The sequence below is a fragment of the Rattus rattus genome, chromosome 10, assembly GCF_011064425.1.
Source record: "Rattus rattus isolate New Zealand chromosome 10, Rrattus_CSIRO_v1, whole genome shotgun sequence".
Taxonomy (NCBI): Eukaryota; Metazoa; Chordata; class Mammalia; order Rodentia; family Muridae; genus Rattus; species Rattus rattus.
Window position 1 is genome coordinate 55,262,870 of NC_046163.1, and position 24,301 is coordinate 55,287,170.

Consider the following 24,301-nt stretch of genomic DNA (forward strand, 5'->3'; position numbering starts at 1 on the left):
TATTCTTATTAACATATGGGGTACATGTGGACATAGCTGTAATGTTTTCTAGGGTAAACTGGCTATATTAAAATGTACTTTGGAATTAGTCACTATACACATTTTTATGCATGTAGATAGGTATATGAGAACAAAAAATATTTCTTTAAGACTTCAGTATAAATTCAAAATTTTCCAAAGGAGTTAAGAGTATTGTAATAAATGTTATATTGACAACTATTGTTGTATTTATATTGACAAACTATTGTGTGTTGGAGCTCAGTGAGAAGCTAACTCTGAAAGTGGGACAGATAGCAAGCCCCACATTAGACCCCAAGCATGCTTGTCTCAAAGTGTCTTCCAAGGTCTGGGGATGGGTTAGCCCCCTTAAATGTTTGACAGGGAGAAGAGAAAAACAACACCCAAAAGTACAATGTGTGTCGTGGAGGACAGCTAAAAGACAAACTATTTTCACAGAGATTATTAGTTTATTCACTAATATGGAAATGTCTGCAGAGAAAGAGAGAAACTGGAATCTTGGCTCTGGGAATCTGGGTCACCAGGGGACAGTCCAATTGAGGACTGCAGTTAACTTCTTCAATTTCCCCAGTCAGTTTCTCCTGGATGTTGTGAGCAACCTACAACATGACACTACCTTTCTATATTTTAGTTTGTTGTTGTTTTTGCTTGGAAGGCTCATCCCAAGAGACAGCGTCTTCTGTCTGGGACTTTGCATTGGGAACATCAACTGCCTGCTTTCTAGATGCTTCCACAGTCAGTTTCTGTAGGTACCAACTTGATGTTGTGTATGTGCTTCCTCTCCTCCCTCCCTCTGAGATATATAGATATGGATATACATACATACATACATACATACATACATACATACATACATACATACATACATCAATCTCCAGATCGTGCAGCCCACTCACCCACGGGTTTCTCCTCAGCCTTCAGTGCTTCTGTGGCTCTGTGGGGCACTTCTGCAGCAGCCTCCACTTTCGACTCTGTGCCTTTGGCACTTGCTGATTTTGGTAATTCTGATTCTGAAGACTTCTGGGACAACTGAAGCTGAATGGTAAACTTCTCATGCTACAAAACATTTAAAATCAGTGAGGTTTCCATGAAAGAAGTCAAGTCTAGTAACGGGTTGGCAACAAGGATAAACTCTTACCTTAAGAGCTTCTTCAGGGACCCTCATTTCTCCTCGCACTACAGTGAAGAGATTTGTATGTAAACAGAGCTAAGGAAGAATGTGCTTATAACTTGAAGCTCCAGAAAAAGGGGATGGCTGGGGGAGCACTCTCTCAGAGCCCAAGGGGAGAGGGAATGGGGTAAAGAACTCTTGGAGGGGAACCAGAAGAGGAACAATATTTGGAATGTAAATAAAATAATTAATTAAAAATTAACAAAGTGAATAAATATAAAAGACCATCAAATATAATTTAGAAATTATTCCATTTTAAGAGTAACTAATCGAATTATTATGTATTTATCATCTATTTGTAATAGCACTGGGGATTAAACCCAGGACTGCATATGCTAGACACGTGCACCACCACTGGACCACTTCCCCAGACTTAACAAAAAGTGCTTTATACACAAGGTCTCTAGTTTGAGATTCTTCTGGCAGCTTGCAGAGTACTTGGAATGTAGTCTGACCCTGGAATATCACCTTTAATAACAAAACAATACTCAAAATACATAATTTGTCATTAATAAATATTAGCCTTAAAATCCAATAAATATTTATAATCTTAGGCAATACTGGCCTTCAAATAATTAGAACACAAAAATTTTTAATTTTCATAAGCAACAATATGGCAGGACCAAAATGAAGAAAATTATAGATACCTAGCCACAAAAGTGTAAAAATGTCTCATGAGTCAACACCCAACAGCAAATCCTGAAGAGATTTTCAGATTTTCACAAACTTTGATAAAATGAGGTTCATTTTGCAAGTACAAAGAAAATAAAGGCTATAATTAGGGTTTATATGTAACTACACCACCCCCTTCCTTCCATCTATCGCAATAAGGTCATATTACATCATCAAACAATGATTCTATACACATGAGAACAAATGCTTACATATAATGAATGCTTCCATTATTATGTCTAAACAAGGCTTCTTATTAAAGATCAATCCTCTAGAGGTCCGATTTCCTACCATTATTTAACCTTACAATGAAAGCAATTTTATAATTACATACTAAATTCTACCATCCTTTACTAATTCAAAGCACTCATCAATCACTTCAGGGGTAGAAAACTGTAATCAGCATGGTGTGTGTGTGTGTGTGTGTGTGTGTGTGTGTGTGTGTGTGTGTGTGTGTGTGAGAGAGAGAGAGAGAGAGAGAGAGAGAGAGAGAGAGAGCGGTAAACATAATGAACAGAACTTCTTAGACATATAAACAACTCTATTTAATTCCATTAATCTCTGTTCTGCAACAAACCATTTAGAGAGTAGACAGAATCCTGTGCTCTCTAAGAATATAGTTATTGAATCCTGTCTGGAAGTTTTCTGTCAATAAAGAAGCTTTCTATAATTCCGATTGTAGAATCTCTCATTTTTGTCATATGCATATTTGCTGTTAACATAGAAATATACATATAACTAAACATTTAATGAAAATCATCTAGTACAGTGGCTCTCAACTTTTGGGTTACAATCCTATCAGTTATCTTTTAAATCAGAACCTTATATTATGATTCATAATAATAGCAAAATTATAGTTATAACTTAACAATGAGAATAATTTTATGGTTAGAGGTCACAACAACATGAGGAACTGTATGTATTCAAGGGTTGCAGCATTAGGAAGGTGAGAACTACTGCTCTTGCTTTTTTTTTTTTTTTGCCTCAGAATAAAGAGCTTAAAAGAAAATTCACAGCACAACTACTTTTCAATGGTAATGATAGCATTTAATAAGTTGACAGTGATTGCTATGTTTTCGATGAAAACATGAATGAATATGGACTACTGTGAGGACATTTTAGTGCTACCTCTCAGAGATACATAAGCATCTCTGCCTTGGGGCTACTCTAAGGTATTCGTTCCCCTGACCTAAGACTCCAGCTCAGAAAGAATGACAGGAGTCCTCTTCTGTTGAAATATTTTGTTGTCTATGTGTGGAAATCAGAAGACTTCACCTCTGAAATCTGACACTGCTATGGTGTGGTGGTTTGAATAAAATGGCCTCTGGGAACAACTTGCTCTCAGCTACTGTTCCAGTTCGATGGTCTGCCTGTCTCCTGCAATGTTCCCTACTTGACGGTCATAGACTGACCCTTTGAAACTGTAAGAGAGCCCCTAATTAAATATTTGCTTCTATACATTGCTTTGGTAATGGTGCATCTTTATAGCAATAGAAAAGTAACTAGACATGTGGATTCAGCTTTTATGCCTTAAAAGTTGTATCTTCTCAGTTGTGTAAATTTTCATAAGAAGTTTTCAACTTGCCAATCAAGAAAAATCATAGAAATGCAGTTACTCATAATGTCAGTAAGTTATAAAATATTTTAAAGCTTATTTAAAAATTAAAACTTTTTGGTGAATGTATTGGGAGAAACAGGGCTAAATGTATAAATCATGCGAATAATTTCTGGTTTATTTCCTCAGTGCTTTATAAGACCATGACAGCTAATGTAAACCATCTCTATATAACTTATTTAATACATATTTATCTAAAAGGGTCACAGAAACAAACCTGTATGCTAGGAATGCACCTTTAGACATTATCCTTTACCTTAAAATAATTATGACTGAGCAAAGCAAAATTTTAAATAGTTTCTGTTATTCAAAGAGCTGTGACCTAAAAACACAAGTGTCAGATGTCGCTGTGAATACATTGGCTTTCAAACAAATCTTTCTTTTCAAACAAATCTTTAACTCAAAATAATAAATAACATATACAACAAAGCTATGCCAATACTTTACTAAATAGCAAGACAATGTAGTGTTTCCTCTGAAGTCCAGAATGCAACAAATGTAGCATTTTCTATTTCTTACTTGCCGTAGTATTCAAAGAAGTCACACTCTTATTTGCGCATGTGACGGGTGACTCTATCCCAAAGGCTCTACAGACTCCATCAAGTAACGCAACTCTATACAACTTCAGAGAAGTTGTAGGGCATAAAATTAACATATAAAAAGTAGGATTTTACTACTCAACTAAAAAAATCTGTGTGCTAGCAAGATGGCTCAGTGGTTAAGAGCACTGGCTGCTCTTCCAGAGGTCCTGAGTTCAATTCCCAGCAACCACATGGTGGCTCACAACCATCCGTAATGGGATCTGATGCCCTCTTCTGGTGTGCATTAAGACAGCAACAGTGTACTCACATATATAAAATAAATAAATCTTTTAAAAACAATTGCTGAGAAAAAAATAGGGAAAAACATTCCATCTATTTGTCGAAACAAAATTCCTGGTGATCTACCTATCATCAAGGAAGTAGACTTTTTTCAATGAAAATTTAAGATGCTGGAAAACAGTAGACCACAAAAAGGCTTTTCTTGATCTTATACTGGCAGATTTATGTCTTAGAAATGGTTGTTAGCCAAAGTATTTTACAGACTCAATTGTAAATGTAGTCTTTGGATTTTAATGTACGTGTGTGTTTGTATGTCGGGGTGGGGGGGTTAATAAGGATAATGAAGTTAGAGAGAAGCTCAAGAGAGTGGAATAAGTAGTTTGTAGAGGACGGTAATGAGATTCATGGCCTGAAAGCTTAAAAGAAGTCACTGGGATGTCAAACTGTAAGGGGTAACAACAAAAGCAAACTGTATTTGAAACCAAGACCGTTGTGTGGAAACTAAAACTACTGAGAAAAAGATGGTGGCGCATGCCTAGACTCTTAGCACTGTGGAAGCTCAGGCAAAAGGATTGAGTTAAGGCCAGTCACTGGACTAGCGCCAGTTTTCTTTAATTATACCACTCCCAAGTCTAGTTAATTAGGCCACACAATCTGGATTCAATGGTAGGGGCACAGATGGTGGGGAGACTTAAAAAAAAAACCTCAAAGTTGGGTGGGAAGGAAGGAGAAGGAAGGAGAGAGTGGTAGACCCGTAGCCACAGAAGGAATTGCGGGAGGGGGAGTGAATAAACATGCACAAAACTGCATGACACCTTCAAAGACTAAAACAATATTGTTTAAAAAATCATTTACTATATCCCAGACCACCAAATCTACACTTGCGAAACAGGAAGCATCTAACAGACGTGCAATGAAAGCATTTTGGCCTCCTCATCGGCCACATCTGTGATTATCTAAATGAGTATACATATTTGAATGTTTATTGATTGCTGCTTTGAGTTTACGGTCAATTTGAAAACTGGAGTGTTTTATTGAGTTCATGCTTTTCAAAAAAAGTTCTAAGAAAACAGACTTATAGCTGTTCATTAGCTCAAATCTTAAACCATGTTAAAACTGTCTCTCCATTAAGGTGACATGTTATTAATCAGAGCTTTCCTCTCCAAGGTACAGTATTTTAGATTGCCTATAAACTTAATTGTATACATGAATAAAGCATGACAATTCCTCCAGTCTAGTATAGCTAATACAGAAACAAGTGTAGCTATCACACGAACTGGTTAAAAATAATTCTGCCCCATGGAATAAAATTTCTGCCATGTCTATTTCAGTATGAAATGTTAAATCAAGAGTGAAAGTACATGAGCTTACCCTGGGCATCTGAGGGGCAGTGTTAGCTCAATACTGACTATGTCTGAGGAATTCCTTAGGGAAAAAAACTTAAAGGCCCCAGGCAATTTTAGAGGCACTATGGGTTGACTGTGGAGCAGGGAAAGCTTAGTTTGCTGTTCATAGATTACAAGCTGTAGTCTGGAAAGTATGGGCAATTTCTTAAGCTACTCCTCTTTCGTGCCTTCCTCCCATTCTTCTTGAAAGCACTCTCATGCCAGTTCAAGTCATCTTCCTTTTCCAGCCTCAGAGGAGCTAGGATTAAAAGTGTGCTCTACTCAATTTGCTAGTGTTCCTTCTGGAATTCAAACTCAAAGGTAACTTTATAAAATTTTATTAAAATCGAATTTCTTAGGATTTGTTCTTGTTTTAAGAAAACTAGTAAGTTAATTGCAGGAGGTACTTGTATACAAAGTGTGTTTGCTACATCTTGATAACACTTAAGCTGGTTAAAGGTACCTCTTACCTAGTTTACCTTATGTGTAATTTAAACATTACATTTCTTTATGTGGTGTATGTATGCATGCATGTACTCCAAGTGCATGTGTAATGGTCACACAACATGTAGCTCTCCCTTTCCACTGGGCAGGTCCTGGAGATGGACCTCAGGTTGCTACACTTGACAGGGTGTAACTTTGCCAGCTGAGCAAACTTACCAGCCACACCATACACAGTTTTAAAAGACTTGATGTGCATAACAAGTAAGTTTTAAATTAATATATATTTTTTCATTTTTTCAAGTATAAATGTAAAGTATATGGTGTAAAAGTATTTGAGTTTAAATTTTAAACTTTAAAACTTCTATCTTTTGTTATATGTGATAGTACGTTTGAGTATTAACCTAAGTCATCTAAGCTCACTTTCTTTGATATAAAATGATCTAAGTCTAGCAGATTGCTAATGTTCAGCATTTTACATTATCTGAGCTTCAGTTAATGTTTAAAAACTAAATCTCAAGACAAATGTTCGGCATACTGGGAAATATTTTTATTTTAATTAAATACAAATAGAAATGTTTTTACTGCTGCTCAGTCTTACTACTTTCATTTTACTAGAGTCCTCTATACTACTCTTTACAGTACACTAAAATCATGTAACTGTCCAGTTATTAGACTCTAAGTTTTAAACAGAAAATGAGTACACACGAAATGAAAATGTGCTAGTCATGTAATATTGGTGTCAGAAAACACAGACTATGTTACACTGTGAATTAAACCAGCAGTATAGCATGGGGTTAGAGGCAGGTTAATGTCTATGTCCTAAGAGACGGCCTTGGGCCCTTGTAATTCACCTGGCAAGAATCTTGGGTAGACGGTGCTGAAGACATTCACAGTACTCCTTTGAGCTCCATTCTTTCACACCCAAATTATGTAAAGTACACCACAGAAAGAGATGGGCAGCAGCTGAGCCTTACCAAGCTTTCCAGGATCGTCCTTAGGAACACAGTGACTGAAGACAAACAGTATGCATAAATTTCCAGTATTGTTAATTTTTATATCACAAGATATTAAATTGCAACATAGTCATTATTTTTAATTATTTTAATAAATGCACCAAATTATATAAGGATATCATATCCAAATCTCAGCTTATCTTCAAGTTTCAAAGTGATGTAAGTCTGCTCTGGTATCCTTACATCATTCACAAAAGTCTACAAGGAAAAAGAAAAAAGATTATTCTACATACAGAGTATTAATTTCTCACATGCCAGTCAAATTTACCAACCTACTACTCCGAAGTACTTATTGTGAACTATACCCTAACATGTGCCAAACATCCTACACATGATACTTAGTTCATACTAAACCTTTTGTCCCAGGTTGAATTTTGGCACTTGGAATCTGTCTTAAAAAGAAACAGTCTTAAAACATTTCACTACCTCATTCATTCATTCATTCGTTCATTCATTTGTTTATTTACTTACTTATGGAGAGAGAGATGGGGGGAGAGAGAGAGAAAGAGAGAGAGAGAGAGAGAGAGTGTGTGTGTGTGTGTGTGTGTGTGTGTGTGTTAAACCTTTGGAATTTAGACTAGTCACATCTCAAGTATTCAACGGTCGCTAATGGCAGTAAAAAAAACCAGACAGAGAATAAAGCAACAGAGACATAAATCATCATTCTGTCATTCTGCAGTTTCTTACTGCAATGCCTGACATATTGCATCAGCTTTCCAGGAAGACATCTGGAGATATTATCCTTGTAGGGTTTTTTTCTCTTTTTTCTTTTTCTTTTGGTTTTTTGATTAGAGGACAGCTGAAAACATTCAGTTTAAATGTCCATATATGCAAACAGACAGGAAAAAACAAACAACAAAAAAGCAAAACTCAATCATACAGTGAATAGACAGGAGCACTGTAGGATATGGCAATAATGTCATAATCATAGTGTAGGCGAAATTATCACTCTGTCTTTCCAGGAAATGAAGAGAATTCTAGCTCACTTTTCTTTTACCCAGAATCAATGAGAAAAGATGATTTTTAAGGACAAAAAGAAACTAAGATGTTTTCATTCTGTTAGTCAGATTCATTCAATAAGAAGGACCATGCAGTGTTTCCCAAGAATCTAAATAATTTTGTTTTAATGTGTGTGTGTGTGTGTGTGCACAATGGCACATACAAATCAGTGCTTTTTGCAGAGGTCAGAGGTCAAATTCAGACAGTGCTCTTCACAGTCCACCTATCTTGTTTTGAGCAGGGTATCTCGCTGGGATGTGCGGCTTGCCAGTTTCTGGCCAGCAAGTACTGGGCATAACCTGTCTTCATTCCCCAGCACTGGAATTACAAACATGCAGTTAATCACACCCAACTTCTTATGTCTGCTGGTTATTGAACTCATGTCCTCATGGAACTCTAGTCTGAAAAAAGGGAAACAAAAGGTCTAGGCTAGAATGTAGGAGGCAGTGCAGCCACACAATGACAAAAGCAGGCGTGGGATGTGGTAGACATGGTAGGGTACAGGGCAAGTGCTCAGTGGAGGAGGAGGAGGAGGAGAGGGAGGGGGAAGGAAGAGGAAGAGGAGGACTAGAAGGACGACGACAACGACGACTCATGGTAAATAATGGTCTCACAGAGAAGCTTCAACAAGCTCACAGAAATGTACACCACCATAGTATAGCAAAAATATCTAGTTTCAATTCTCTCTGCTTTATTTTAATAACATTTCTGGTGGTAAAAACATATATTCAGGTCCCCTGGAAATATATTCTGTTGTATATGGGTTAAAAGGAGCAAGAATGCACATAATATTTTGAGGTTCAGTTTAGAGGGTGTAGTGGCTTGAATAAGCTAAGACAGAGGGTTAACTACTTTTCTTAAATATAAAATAAGGAGGGCAAGAGAGATGGCTCAGCGAGTAGGAGTGCTTGCTGCTCCTGCAGAGGTGCAGTTAGGATCCACAACACATCCAGCAACTTAGACCAACGGCAACCCCAGCACCTGTGGATGCAACACTTTCTTCAGGCCGCCATGGGCCTCACTCACACTCACATGTCCACACACATGCACACATAACTTAAAGACAAACAGTTAAAAAACAATGTAGGTATAATAATGGATTTGTTGACAAGCTTATAGTTTTCTGAGTAGTAAAATTGCCTTAGCTATCTTTTTTAAATAACTAAATCATAATAACGATAAACTAACACTTTCTAAATGTTTACTGAATGTTGGTTTAAATATTTAAAATAATTTACTTGTCTTCATCTTTACAACAAACTGTAAGGTATAATTTTAAGAAGTTGAAATAATTCTGTACATCAATATCCTCATATCCTGCAATTATTTTCATTCTGCAAAATGTAGAAACATCAGACAGAAATAAGAAAAAAATCTTCCACAGTTACAAAAAATACCTAAAAAGACAAAATGAAAGCAGCAGGAATGAATCCTGGTGTTCAGATAAAGTAGTGTGTGCACTAAAGTAAATGGTCAGATCTCTTGTGTTTTCCCCTCCAGTATTTGGCACCCAATCTACCTTTTCATGTTTACTTTCTAAAGCAGAGAACGTATCTCTTGTGCCCTAAGACAGTCTCCACCTTCTTACCCAGGCCTTCTCTGGTCTCCCACACACTGACTGCAGGCGCATGCTGAGGCTAAGCTTCAGTCTCACCTTAAGGAAATCTTTACCACATGTCATATCATCAGACACCTTTTTATCTCCTCTGTTTATTCCTTAGCTGCTTCTACAAATGACTTCAATGCACTATGCACCTTTCAAGTACTTAGAAGGGAAACATGAGCTAAAGAAAAAGGAAACCATACAAACAAGTACTGAAACCTTATTAGCACTGAGTGTTCAAGGTAGAAAGTATTGGCTAACTTACCCCATTCAGGCTGCCTAAGTCCTTGACCAAATGTTCGTCCATAGACGCATCATAATTGATTACTGCATGTTGCTTATCCACACTACGGGACTAAAATGAAAAAAAAAAGATAAGTTAAATTTTAAATTAGCTTTCAATTAAACTATAAGAAAATACTAAAGTACCAAAAAATATTTTTACCTATGTATACAATATTAACAGCTGATAGAGGGAGAGATCAAAAAATAGATTACATAAACTTTAAACTGTCTTACAATACAGCATGAATTTGGCATTATTTCCAAATGAGGAAAGTAGCTGAATATTTAAACTACTCTGTATTATACCCATATTATAAATCTGAGAGAATTCAAATTAATTTATTTTGTTGAGTGTATCAAAGTACATATTGTTTAAAAATTTTGAAATTGATACACAGATATCCAGTGAATTATTTTGTTTTACCTATCATATTGTTAAAAACTGCTACCTTGTTGGATTTCTTTCTTTACTACTGAATATTATAATACAAACTGTACAAGGAACGCAAAGACTTAGATAATAAAAAGGGATATAATGTGATATATTATGAGCAAAACTATCACTTAAAATGTGAGGGTATTTTATTATTATGTGTGTGAGTACACTGTAGCTATCTTCAGAAGAGGGCACTGGACCCCATTACAGATGGTTGTGAACCATCATATGGTTGCTGGGAATCAAACTGAGGACCTGTAGAGCAGCCAGTGCTCTAAACTGCTGAGTCAACTCTTCAGACCTAAAAAAAAAAATGTGAATTTTAAAACTGGAATTTTTAGAAACTATTTTTTTTACAAATACAGGTGAGTGTACCTATATGTACCCCCCTCTGTTTCTGTTTCTCTCTCTCTCTTTCTTTGTCTCTCACACACTTCGCTATTCTGTTTTCATTTTTCAAAAAATAATCCTCAAAACACAGAATTTATTGTAGCTGATACTAGAGTGAAATTAACCACACTGACATGAGAGTTAGGCGAGCAGTGTGAATCTGAATTGTGAGAGCTCTGGTTCTGTAAGAGGAAGCAGCTCCTGGCTCCCAGCCCAGCTGAGTGCCTGTATCTAGAGAAGGCCGGTCCGTCACCTGAAGCATGAGCTCACAGTCGTCTCTTCCAACGAAAATCATTTCTCGTGGCAGCCTGTGGCGAGTGCCTCCACTGCTCACCAAAAACCAGGATGTTAAGCTCATTTCTGCTTAGCTTCTGAATCCTCAGCCAAGCTACATCATCCTGCAGATGTGAACAAACAAGAGCATATTAGAAACTCTTCAGCATCCAGTCACCAGCCCTGTGAGTGGTCCTCAAACAGAACTGCCCTCAAGGTTGTCACCCAATACCATATTCTCATCAGTGTCACAATCCAGAAAACTCTACTCAGAGTCCAGTTAAAAAGGAAAGAATGAAGGTAAATAAGAAGGTGGTCAATTATTAGTCATTTTTATTACAATTCTAAAAGGCTTCTAAACTCTCTCTGTAATTTCAAAGTAAATATGCATAGCAGTGTAACATAAAAAGCTGTACCGTATAAATACACGTTTTGCTAAAAAATACTATGAGAAAGACTGAACTTTAATAGTACATTTGATATCTAACTAGGGTGACGGTGGAATCCAAAGACACCGCTTTGGTGTCTATCAAGTGTAGAGAAACTGAACACAACTGGAACAATATAAACATTCAATTCCTTCCTCCTCCCCTCCACTTCTTTCTCCCTGCAACTTGCTAAGTAGACTGGGATAGCCTTGGATTGAACCAATCCTCTTGCCACTGCCTCCTTGGTGCTGGGATTTCAGGTATGAGCTGCTACTTTACTTTCTCAATATGTTTTTCCTAGAATAGTAATTCTTAAACTTTAGGGTTTTAGTAGTCTCTAGTACTTAAAAAAGAGGGGGAACCCCTAGAAGTATTTGTTTATAAGGGTTAAGATATATGTGAAAAACTGGAATTTGTTTCATTTAAAAGGAAAATAAAGAAATTCCACTCGAAATTACTAATATTTCCATCTACAATGGGAAAAATAGTACTACTTAAAATATGGGTTATCTTTTAAACATCTGGATTAATAGAAAAAATTCCTACCTTCTTGCATTACTCTCCCACCATAATTTTGAACTAGAAATATGTAAAGAAAACCTGATTTCTTGGGAGTGATAGAAAAAAAAAGGGTTTTCAGTCTCTTACACTATTTGTAGGGAGTTTTAAAAGATACTAACAAGTAACTGTACAAAGCCAACATTTCTTGATTCTATGGAATTTGGAGACTGTACCAATGAGCCTTCCACATACAGTTATGCACACAGCCATCTTCCACTTGGATGGGCTTTTGTAACATTATAAATTGGTCTTTTGAAAAACAGTTTTCAGAATTATGCAGAACTTCCAAATACTTGAATATTTCTCTCATACTACTTTAAAACACATTAAATATCACTACTGTGTCAGCAGAAAAGTCTTTAAATAAATATTAGGGCACTACTAAGCTCACAGACAGAATTCATTATCTCAAATTATATCCTTGACACGTAAAATATCACTGAAAATAAAATCCTGCCACTTTTTCTTGAGGTTCATTTTGACAAATACTTAATTCTACTTAGCAATCTGCCATGTTTTATGGAAGCATGGGCCTAGTTCAGCTTACAGTCACACAGTGACCTAACTTACTTCCTTGGAGACAACCATAGTAGTCTGGCACAGAGTGTAAGTGCTCTGTAAGTACTTTTCTCTAGTCCTGCAGAACACTACAAAAGTGTGACTTCAAGGTCTACACTTAACATAGTCACCCACTGTTACCATTCTGTGAGATAGTCCTAGGCAAAGTTAGTGAATTTTTAAAATTGTTTTTAATTGCAGACGTACAGCATACAGTCTGGTCCACTACCTGGATCTGTGCTACTGAGCTTAAGTTTACCACAGTTGTTTTTGTGTCATGTGTGCTAACAGAAATTCAACAAGAGGCAGAAAGTTCTGATATCATTAAAACATCTGGTCCCACTACCCTTGAAAAGATTGCCTTCAGGGGCACCCAAGGACCTGTAGACTGAGCTTTTAATGGTTACTGTCCTATGGGATTCCGCATTGTCAGTAACAGTTTCAGACTTCTGAGTCAGTAAGATTAAGGGGTGAGTCTGAATTCTACTCTACTACTTTTACTGTGCATGGTCACAGGCACAGTTTAAGTGTCAAGTTCCTCAGTTTTCTCTCCTGTACTTAGTGTCATGATACCATCTACTCAAGTTTTGTCTTGGGAATCCAAAGAATATTTTCAGCTTTTCCTAAGATGTATGCTGTGCTGCCCTTGACTAGGAAATTAAGTTTACTGTAATGGGAAGAAGCATTCTATAATAAAACAGGTGTACACAGTAAAGGCAACACTGACCAATGTTCTGGTAAGAATCCTGTATGTTTTATGTTGAACTTGACAGTTTTAGTTTGGTTTTTGTTACTGTGATAAATAATGAAAAGCAATTTAGGTAGGTAAGGGGTTATTTGGTTATAGGTTGCAGAGTATCAGTGGAGAAAGTCAAGGGAAAGACTCAGGGAAAGACAATGGAGCAGGGACTTAAGCAAAGGCCATTGCTGGCCTGTTCAGTTTGTTGTTTTATACAATCCAGAACCACTTCCCCAGGGGTGGCACTGTCTATGGTGGAATAGGCCCTCCCATATCTGTAACCAATCAAGAAAATGCCTCACAGACTTGTCCTAAGGCCAGTTTGATGGAGGCATTTTCTCAAATGAGGTGCTCTCTCTTCCTAAGTGACTTTAATTTGTGTCAAGCTGACAAAAAAAAACCCAGTCACCTACACTTACCTGACACAAACAACTTTTATTAAAATAAGTAAATAATTTTGTGTGAAACTAGATCAATCAAGTCTTTCTTGATTCCTTTCTCAAGCTTATGTAATCACTTTGGTTGATTTATGTGATTTATTAAGTCTCCCAGTCACCCAACTATTTAATGCTGATGATCTTGGTCTTACATATACTTTGTCATATTGGTGTTGCAGCATTTCTTTTTCTATTTTAGAATAGTCTCTACAGTCAAGTCAATAGAGAACCAGAACTAAAGGAACATTTTTGTAAATATATTACATAATTTACGCACTCCATTTATACAGAAGAACAATTTTAAAATACTGCATAGTAAGTAGGTCAATAGTTGCATACTTTTTCAAGGGAGCAAAAATGAAAACTACTGCAACATATAATCAAAGGAAATCAATTCATCTTAAATAGAACAATCTAAACATAAGAACCATACATGGACCAAAAAAAAAAAAAACTTCTTAATGTAGAAAAATCAATTTAAGCAAACATCATTCATATGCTATAAAGCACTCTTTAATTTCTATTTGCTGTAAGACAATCTTTAAATATTTATAGAGCATAACAAACATAATATTGTGACTTAATGTATTATATAATTTTTATATATAATGTATATACAATAATATAATTAAAATAACTTTTCACAAATCTTATTGGCTTTTCATGAAGTATAAAATTAGAAAATACACATTTCCTAAAATGAAATAACATAATATTCAATATGCAGGGTATTGCATTCCTACCCACTCATTATCTTTTCTTCTGGGAAATGCAATGGAATACAAAGCTACATTCTCTGTTTTTCTCCAGGTGTCTCTCTGATAGCTTCCCCATCACTCCCTCAGGTATTCTCTCTTCTTTTTCCATGTGCATATATGTATCTGTGGTATATTTGTGTTTGCAGGTGTGTGGCAAGAGAACATGGGAAGACCAGAGTTTGACAATGGGTATCTTCCTGATCCAGCTAGCCCAGTCAACCAGACTGCACCAGGGACCGCAGGCCTGTACCTTTTGAGTGCTGGAATTACAGATAGGTCATCTATGTGGGCTCCCAAGCAATTTCAAAATGGGCAACAGATCCAAACAGGTATTTTTAAAAAGAAGACATGCAAGTGTCCAGCAGTAAACACCAGGGAAATGGAAGATAAAACCACAATGAACTATGGCCTTAATTCAATAAATGGGTATTGCACAAACGCCCTAAAAGGTAACAAAGTGTTAGCAGGAACTCAAATGGGAATGTAAATTAGCACAGCTATGAAAAAAAGCATTCTGGAAGGTCTTAAATTAAAAAAAAAATAGAGCCACTGTATGATGTTGCAGCCCTATTCACAGGTACATATTCAAAGGAGGTAGAAATATGAGGGAAACATTTGCATTCCCAAGTATATTGTAGCACTAACCTCAACAGCCAAGAAACCAAGTTGTGTCCATATACGCATGAAGGCAATATGGTTCAACCATAATAAAGCAGGGAATTCTGCCGTTCGACACAGCACTGATAGAAATGGACACTCTCAGGTTAAATGAAACAAGCTAAGCACAGAAAAAGAAAGTAACACAAAACCTCACTGGTCTGTACAACCCAAAAATGTTGCTGTCATAGAAATTGAGAGTATAATGGTAGTATCTGGGAATGGCTCGGGGAGGGGAGAGGAGAGGCTAGTGATCAATGATAACTTATTTATAGTTCAGTAGAAGAAGCTCTGCTAATGCATATGTGACTATAGATAGTACACAATGGATTCCAAAACATTAGAAAAAGAGTCAATGATGAGGCGACAGACAAGTTCAACTCATTTAAATGCTATACCAAGTATACATGTACTAATATATGATATCCTTAAATATATATACACACACCTATTGAGCCGCCTACCAAATCCAGGGTTGCTAGGGCAAACAAACAAAAGAATCTTGCTTCAGGGAGCTAAGTCCTGTAGAGAATGCTGGGAAGTTAGATGGAAACAGGAAGCTGTTCTTATTCCAGACTGGAATGGGGACATGAGATGATCTTACCCATGCCAGCTCAAGGCCATACAGGTTCTTCATCTCTAGGTTCTACCCTAGAACAACCTTTTCTCACTGTAATTGTTTGCCAACCTTCCTCCCTTCTTCCCACCACTGCCCACTTCTCTACTCCCCTCTCTCTAAGAGATCAAATCTAATATACAGCGAGGGTATTTTTAATGAATGAAGAACAGCTCCACTAGAATTCTTGGCTTCCAGTTAACCTGGAACTCTCTAGGACCACCTAACATGTCACTGAGTGAATCTGGCCCTTACTTCCTAGTTATGCTCCTCTTCAGCAATCTCTTACAGCTGTCTCCTTGTCACACAGGGCTTGGCTTTTCAGCAGTTAGATGTCAAGAGTTTAGCATTCCAACATTTAGATGCCAGGCAGGTGTAAGCCTAGCTAGCACCACAGTCACGCCCTCACCTTCCTAAATTAGTTTTAAAATTGGACTTTCCTGTGAAAATAGTTCATTTTTGCACCCAAACATGAATGCAAAGAATATGTGGTACATATATACAATGTAGTTTTATTCAACCATAAAAAATGAAATCATATCATTCCCAAGAAAATGAATATAGCTGGAAATTACTATATTAAAGAGAAAGTAGACCAGACTCAGAAAGAAAAATACCACCTTTTCTGTCATACGTGGATTCTGTTTTTTAATTTTGTGAGTGTGTGTGTGGCTCATGAGACTAGGAGAGGACTATGAGGTGGAGAGGATTCTTCGGGGAAAGAAGAAAAGAGATTGCTAGAGTATATGTTAAAAATGTAGAATGGGATCTAGGGGTTAGAGAAAAAGAAAGCAGGGGATGGGGGAGGGAAGTAAAGAACAATCAAAGAAAAAGAAACAGATATTAAATGCCAGAGGGAAACCCATTACTGTACTGTTATTTAAAACATAAATTGTCACAATGCTGCTTGTAGTTACATATAACTCAATTGAGAACTGATGTCAAGAGGGATCTGAGGGATGTAAGTTATAATGGGCTTTTAAGATAGACAATAGCATTGCTACGGAACTAGGAAATAGTGCATTGCACAATCAGTGCCAAAAAACTTGCTTCCTTACATTACATACCTAGTGTATAATGCATGGAATTACTTGAACTAGGCCACATGTTAAGGATAGTTCATCCTTATGCTCTGCAAAGCAGCTGGCTGATTCATCACCAGATGGCTTTACACAGAATAAGGCTCATCTTACCCTACAATCTCTGCTATTGCAGAGAAATAAATAACTGGCCTCACAATAGGACTATCACTCTTCAGAGCGGAAAGGGCTTTTCTCCAACCTTATTTGATGATAAAATGCTATCATTTGACAACTTTTTTTTTTCAAGTTGCCAGGAAGCATGGGAGACAATGACCTCTAAAGATTTGACTCACAGTCTAGCTGTTTCCAGAGTATATGTTTTTTTTTCTAATAAGATACATAAAACTTTAAACAAAGAGGAATAAAATGTTACAGGATATCTGATCACACTTTGAACCCCAAGATTGTGTTATTTACTGGAGAATCCTGTTTTTAGTTGTGGGCTCAGTCTTAGTGCCTACTCTTAATACAAGAGCTTTCTGCTTGAAAATTATAAACAGGATTAAATAAAGTCAACTATTGGACAAGAGTCGAAACAAGCAACCAGTTGACAGGAATTGAATATGTATGTGTCTTCTGTGAGGCTTCATACAGAACCTGATGGAAACAGATGCACAGACCTACAGCCAAATACTAGGCAGAACTCCCTAGGAGACTTGTTGAAGAGTGGGAATAAGGATTGAGGGAGCCAAAGGGGTCAAGGACACCACAAGAAGACCTACAGAATCAACTAACCTTGGCCTCCGGGAGTTCACAGAGACTAAACCACCAACCCAAGAGCATACATGGGCTAGACCTAGGCCCCCTACATATTTGTGGATGTGTAGCTTGGTCTTCGTGAGAGTTCCCTAACAATTAGAGCAGGGGCTGTCTCTGACTCTGTTGTCTACCCTTGGATCCTCTTTCTCTGGCTGGGCTACTTTGTCTAGCATCAGTGGGAGAGGATGCTCTGCTGCAACTTGATGTACCAGGGCAGGGTGGTACCCATGGACAGTCAGAGCAAGCATCTCTGAGAAAGTAACACACACACACACAGAGTACAACACTGAAATGTTCGACTCTGCTGTATATTTAACTTGATCTGGGAAAGAGAATGAAAAACGTTCTTGGGAAAACTTCATTTACTTTAAATCCCCACCCTAATTTGTACAGTTCCTCACAAAAAATAAATCTGCAGCTGTGCTTTTTTTGGATTCTTACCAAGATTCTGACTCTATGCTCACATGAAAAACCAGTAGTAAGAATATTTTTGCAAGAGTGGGGGAGGGGACGAAGGGAATACTTTTTGTTCTCATATTCATTATATTGGAATAAATGCCTAAATTTGACCTTTATATCTGCTATGTAAATCATCAACTCTTCTTTAAAAGCAGTTAAAATATGAACCAATAACAGATATAATCTACAACTTAATATTTGTTCACCAAAAAATAGATGGCATTCCTCATGTTGTATCTAACTTTATTATACATTTTCAAAAGAAAACTTAATTTAATGAGAAAAGGTAGCAACTTAATAAACTTCCTTCATAAAATCATTTATTAAATCCTCAATGAATAGTCCTACCGGAAAAATGCAACACATCTGCATGGCTGAGGCATTAAGAGTTCTTACCAAGATTTCTCTGCCAGCTTATGAAAATGTAAAGCATGACTTGCTTTCCTCTGTAGACTGAGAAACTTTTGTTAAACAGGTGCTTAGTGGCTGCTGCTCTAGTTACTGAAGCTCCACAAACAGACACCATATGCTTTTCATATGAAGGGTGGCTTCAGTTAAGTGTTTTGCATTTATAGCAGGCAATATAGATACGCTGATAATTTATTCTAATCAAAAGAGCGTAAAGAGATTTGTACTTTCATTTATAAAGGTAGCAGCAAAAGTTTAAAACTAAGTTAGTGGGGTTGGGGATTTAGCTCAGTGGTAGAGCACTTGCCTAGCAAGCGCAAGGCCCTGGGTTCGGTCCCCAGCTCCGAAAAAACAAAAAACAAAAAACAAAAAAAACTAAGTTAGTAAATCAGAAAACAAATGAACTCTCTCATCTTTTAGCTAACCTTTGAATCACTTATGTTTTTTCATAGTCTAGACTGTATTCTTTTGGCTCTCCACCTGAAGATAATTCTGTTCATCATTCTTGACTCTACAAGGTTCCTAAGAATTCAATAAAAACAGACATACAATGTGTGATAATTTCTGAGAATGTGAAACACAGAGATTTCTGTCAAAGGGGATAATTCTCAAACACAACCAGCATTAAAACACTTGAAGTATTATTTTATTTGCATAACAACTTCAGCAATTTTGAGGCAGAAAAGCAGCTAACACAGATAAATCACCACTACTATCAATAGTCAATACATAGGAAACAATACAAGCGTTTCTGGGTAGATGAATTAATAAAATATGGTACACATAATATAACATTGTTCATTGTTAGAAGGGAATTCTGACACATTACAGTATGGATCAACCTTGAAGAAGATATGCTAAGTAAAATAAGCCAGTCACAAAAACAAACATCATGTGCTTTCAATTATATGACATACTTTCAGTAGCAGAAATCAGAGTGAGAAGGAAAAGTAGTTACTAGGACCTGGGGATGGGAGCACTAGAGGAGCTACTGGTTAATAGTTCTTCATTTCAGTTTTGTGGATGGTGCTGGCTGTATTGTGTATAAATGCTTACGATGGTAAAATGTATGCATGTGTATCTTTTAATTTTCAGCTGGGGAAAATTTCCTTCTTTCTCATGTGGTGGCCTGATGCTGGTGCTGGGAATCTTCAACTACTCTTCCACAATATTTATTGAAGCAGGGTCTCAACTTCAAACCCAGAGCTAGTTTTGATAATCTCACATCCCAGGGTTGAAATTATGAGCAGACTGCCAGACCTACCCAATGTCTATGTTAGGTTTCTAGCAAGTCTTCACACTTGCTTGGTAAGTGCTTAAATCAGAGAGCTATCTCCTTAGCCCCAAATGTTAGTAATTTTAAGAACAATTATTGTTAGGAAATGATATACTGACCTTGTATTTCAACCCTAACTCCAATTAAACCAACGTTTCCCTTCCAAAAATTGAACTTACTCCAATTCTACATTTTTTTACCTCCTGTCCAACCCCTACCCACCTTTTTTATTTTAATGTCTATATACCATTATATAGCATGAATATCCTTTAATTTCTTTGGTTCTCTGATATGATTTAAATGAAAGTATTTATTGTAGTATAGATCTTAAATGCCATCTAACAGCCTCATGTGTCTAATAAATATTGTTTGGGGAATTCATGAAACTTTCAAGGCATCAGGTCTAGATGTCAAAGGCTACTAGAGCTTTTGAGAGTTATGGTTTTGCCCTGTTTATGGTCCAGCTCTCTTCTTTCCAATCTGCCAAGTTGTAAAGAAGTCAGACACTATGCTCTGTTACCATGGAGCAGGCCCTCCAGCTACCAGGCCTTCCCTGCCATGCTAGGAGTATACCTCGTGTAAAACCAGGAAGAAAATCAAAAAGTAAAACCTTTCTACAGATTTTCTATTAGATATTTAATCATAGTAAGGAGAAAAATAATTAAAATCGTATTTCTTTAAAAATTCATGTTGAATGTTAATCCTCAATGCAACTGTATTAAGAGACATGGCCTTCCTCCTGTAGCCAGGCAGGAACCCCAGTGGAGCCATAGGGACATCAATTTACCCACAAAAGCTTTGACCCAAAATTTATCCTGTGTACAAGAAATGCAGGGACAGGGGATGGAACAGAGACTGAGGGAATGGCCAACCAGTAATTTTTCCAACCAATAACCCACCCAACTTGAGATCCATCCCACAGTCAAACACCAATCTCTGACATTATTACTGATACTCTGTCATGCTTGCAGACAGAGCCTAGCATGGCTGCCCTCTGGGAGGTTGGATGCACACACCCTCAGCTAAACAGTGGATGGAGCTTGGGGATTCTTATGGAAGAATAGGAGGAAGAATTGCAGTCCCCAAGAGGACAGAAACTCCACAGGAAGACCAACAGATTCATAACCTGGATCCTTGGGGCTCTCAGAGATTTAACTGCCAACCAAAGAGCATACATTGGCTGGACCTAGGCCTCCCTGCTCATATGTAGCAGATGTGCAGCTTGGTCTTCTTTTGGGTCCCAAACAATTGGAGAAGTGAGCTATCCCAAAAGCTGTTGCCTATATGTGGGACATGGACTCCTAGCTGGGCTGCCTTGTCTGGCCTCAGTGGGGGAGGAGGACCTAGCCTTGCAGAGACTTGATGTGCCAGGGTGGGTGAGGATACCTGGGTGTCCCACTCTCTCAGAGGAGGTGAGGGGGGGAAAGTATTGTGGTGGAAGTGACCAGGAGGAGGGGCAGTGAGTGAGATGTAAAGTAAATAATAATGATGATGATGATGATGATAATAATAATAATGATGATGATAAAGAGATGGAGCCTTTGGGAGGGAACAGAATCAATACTCACATAAAAGGCAAAGAAAGGAGCCTCTCACTTGTCTATCCCATTGCACACTTCAATGATGCTCTCTCTAAGGAAAAAACCTTCAGCAGATATTTAATTTGCTAAAACTTTGAAAATAGCCTTTGGCATTTTCACAAGTATGAGACATAGGGCTATAGGCAGGCCTTTCTTAATTACTAATTGATGGGGAAGGGTCCAGCTCATTGTAGGTGGTGCCATCCCTTGGCTGGTGGTCCTGATTCTATAAGAAAGCAGGCTGAGCAGGTCAGTGAGCAGCACCCTCCATGGCCTCTGCATCAGCTTCTGCCTCCAGGTTCCTGCTCTGTTTAAGTTCCTGACTTGGTTTCCCTCAATGTGTTGATATGTATGCCAAAAACACCCTCTCCTCCCCAGGTTGCTTGAGTCATGGTGTTTTGTCATAACAATAAAAACCCTAACTAAGGTTACACTGAGGAAAGCATATTCCATTTTTGTAGTTCTTTTCCTATGGCTCCATTTTATTTTTAGGAGCCTATTTTCAATCTCTGCCCAATCCCCTGATGCTACTGATCAAACCCAACCCAACAGCCCACACATGCTAGGCAGTTATCTACACTGAAATGCATTCCCGTGATCCAATTTAAATGTTACGTAGTGGCATAGGAGTTTATTTTATCAAACATGTAATTTATTTAAAATTTATGTAAATTGGTTTTAAAATTGTAAACACTACAATGGATATTTCTCAGATCTGTGTGGGAATTCCTGTTTTCCTTTAGTTTGAAAGTAATGTATCAGATTCGATGCAAATACAAATGTAGAATTCTAAAACTCATACTAATTTCAAAATGAGGTTTTTTTTCCCCACTTCAGGATTTACAAATTTTTTTTAATTTTTTCTAACTTGACAAAAATATTTCAATAAAAATTAGTGATAAAGTCTAAGGTAGAATCATGCCAAATTAAATAAGAATAGACAAGAAGAGAGATAAGAGCTAGTGAATTATCAAACTGTGTGCTTTTTGACTCAACACTTTTAGAAAATTTTACAATATATAATAATTATATTTAAATCTGTAAAAGAATAAGAAAACATTAATAAGTAGCCTTCACTTTGCAATGTGTTAGTTGTACAATTAGGAGGATTTCTCTTGAGCAACCACAGCAAACAACAGTAAAGTCCAAAAATATAAATGGACACATACAAACGCATATTCCCATGGGTTCCACATTCATGGATCCAGTAAACTCAGATGACAATCTGTGTGTGCCTGTTTTGAGCACGCACAGATAATTTTCATTTGTCATCATTTCCCAAGTTGTAGAGAACATTTAAGTCTTTGTGGGATACTGCACTGTATTAGACATTGTAAGTAACACAAAGATAACTTAAAGAATGCACTTAGGAGGATCAAGCGAGGTGGCTAAGTGGGAAAGGCACTTGCTGCCAAGACTGATGACCTGAGCTCATCCCTGGAACTCACATAGTGGAAGGAGTGAGCTGACTCCTTCAAGATATCCTTTGGCCTCCTCTTGTGTAGCATACCATGAACCCATATCCATACCCAAATAAATGTATTGTTTCTAAGTATTTAAGCAGATATCAATAGGTTATATGCAAACACTATTCCAAGTTTATTTAAAGGTCTCAAGCACTGGAAGATTTAATTCTATTTAGCTACCAAGGAATAACTGCCTTGTGTGCACTTGTCCACTCTGTTATCCTGTGGGTCAAAGATGGGGCCTTTCACATGCTAAGCAGAGTCTAGCACTGAGCTATATCCTCAGCTCTTATAGTTTTAAATTATAGTCCCACAGAAAGTCTTCTATTTCCAATGTGTTTTCCACCACATTATTTTATACTAAAGAGGCTCCCTTTCCCCTTTCCTTGAATTTGCTCAAATCAGTTTACTAGCTGTTTGACTGAGTGCAAGACTCCTTCCTATTCAAGCTCTAAGGTTTGAATTTGTGATTTGTTATTTCATGTAACATGTAATGAACCTTTACCCAGTATACTATCAGGCAGAATCAGAAGTCTTAACTTAAAGCTTATACCCAACTCCAACTCCTGGCACTATGCCTCTTTCTCTTTACCACAAGAATGCTGTAAATGACATGTAAAACTGCCCAGTGAGAATAGAATTCAGAAAAGATAAATATTATTTCTACAGAGTCAATGAAAAAAAATTTAACCTCAACCAATGTGTTTCCTCACATCCAACAATAATGCTGTAGCATTATTTCAGAGGCCCTAAAGGAAGAAATATACGCAATTAAACATTTATTTTTTTTTTTATAATAAGCCTCCAAGAAAGTAGTCTATCATTAACTAAACATAACACGAAACTGAGCCTCTGAGATAAAGTAACATTCAGGACCATACAACTAGTGACAGTGAGGTGTCATCTGATCAAGTCTTACCCAACAGAGCATCATTGCCCACCTACCTACAGTCAGCAATGCCCTGCTTGTTAAATAAACTTTGTTCAGGTATACAGATGACTAATTTACAGGAAGATTGATTACAAGCATTCTTATTAATAAATGAGAATGAAGACTGCTCAGCCACCACCAGTAAGGGGTATTTTATTTATATATAAGGTTAAATGTGATAATGACTGGGCACTCTTACCTCCAAAATTCCTTTCTTCCCTTGGCTTCTGAGGTACCACAAAATTTGATTCCTTCCAGTTTACCGGTGGTGTTTATGAATCCTTAAATCTTCTTCTCAGAATTTCTGTCTTATATATCCCATTACCTACTTGATATGTTTACGTAGATGTTAGAAAAGATTGCTAACTTTACAGAAACTCTTGATTCTGTAAAGTCAGACATGGGCAACTCTCACTACCACTGCCACAGTTACTCTAAACAAAGGTGGTTTACATCACTCC

General features: G+C 37.2%; 1 protein-coding gene across 11 annotated transcripts in view; it reads right to left on the reverse strand.

Moving 5' to 3' along the window:
• Positions 1–24,301, reverse strand: part of Cep170 (centrosomal protein 170) — an 81,734-nt gene that overhangs the window by 50,603 nt on the left and 6,830 nt on the right. For all 11 annotated transcript variants that reach the window (XM_032915093.1, XM_032915090.1, XM_032915101.1 and 8 more), the window contains exons 2-6: positions 11,106–11,250; positions 10,007–10,096; positions 7,259–7,337; positions 1,157–1,215; positions 915–1,074 (exon numbers count right to left, since the gene is read on the reverse strand). In XM_032915093.1, the coding sequence (XP_032770984.1) occupies positions 915–1,074; positions 1,157–1,215; positions 7,259–7,337; positions 10,007–10,096; positions 11,106–11,210 (493 nt within the window). In that variant the 5' untranslated portion in view covers positions 11,211–11,250. The remainder of the gene's footprint in view (positions 1–914; positions 1,075–1,156; positions 1,216–7,258; positions 7,338–10,006; positions 10,097–11,105; positions 11,251–24,301) is intronic.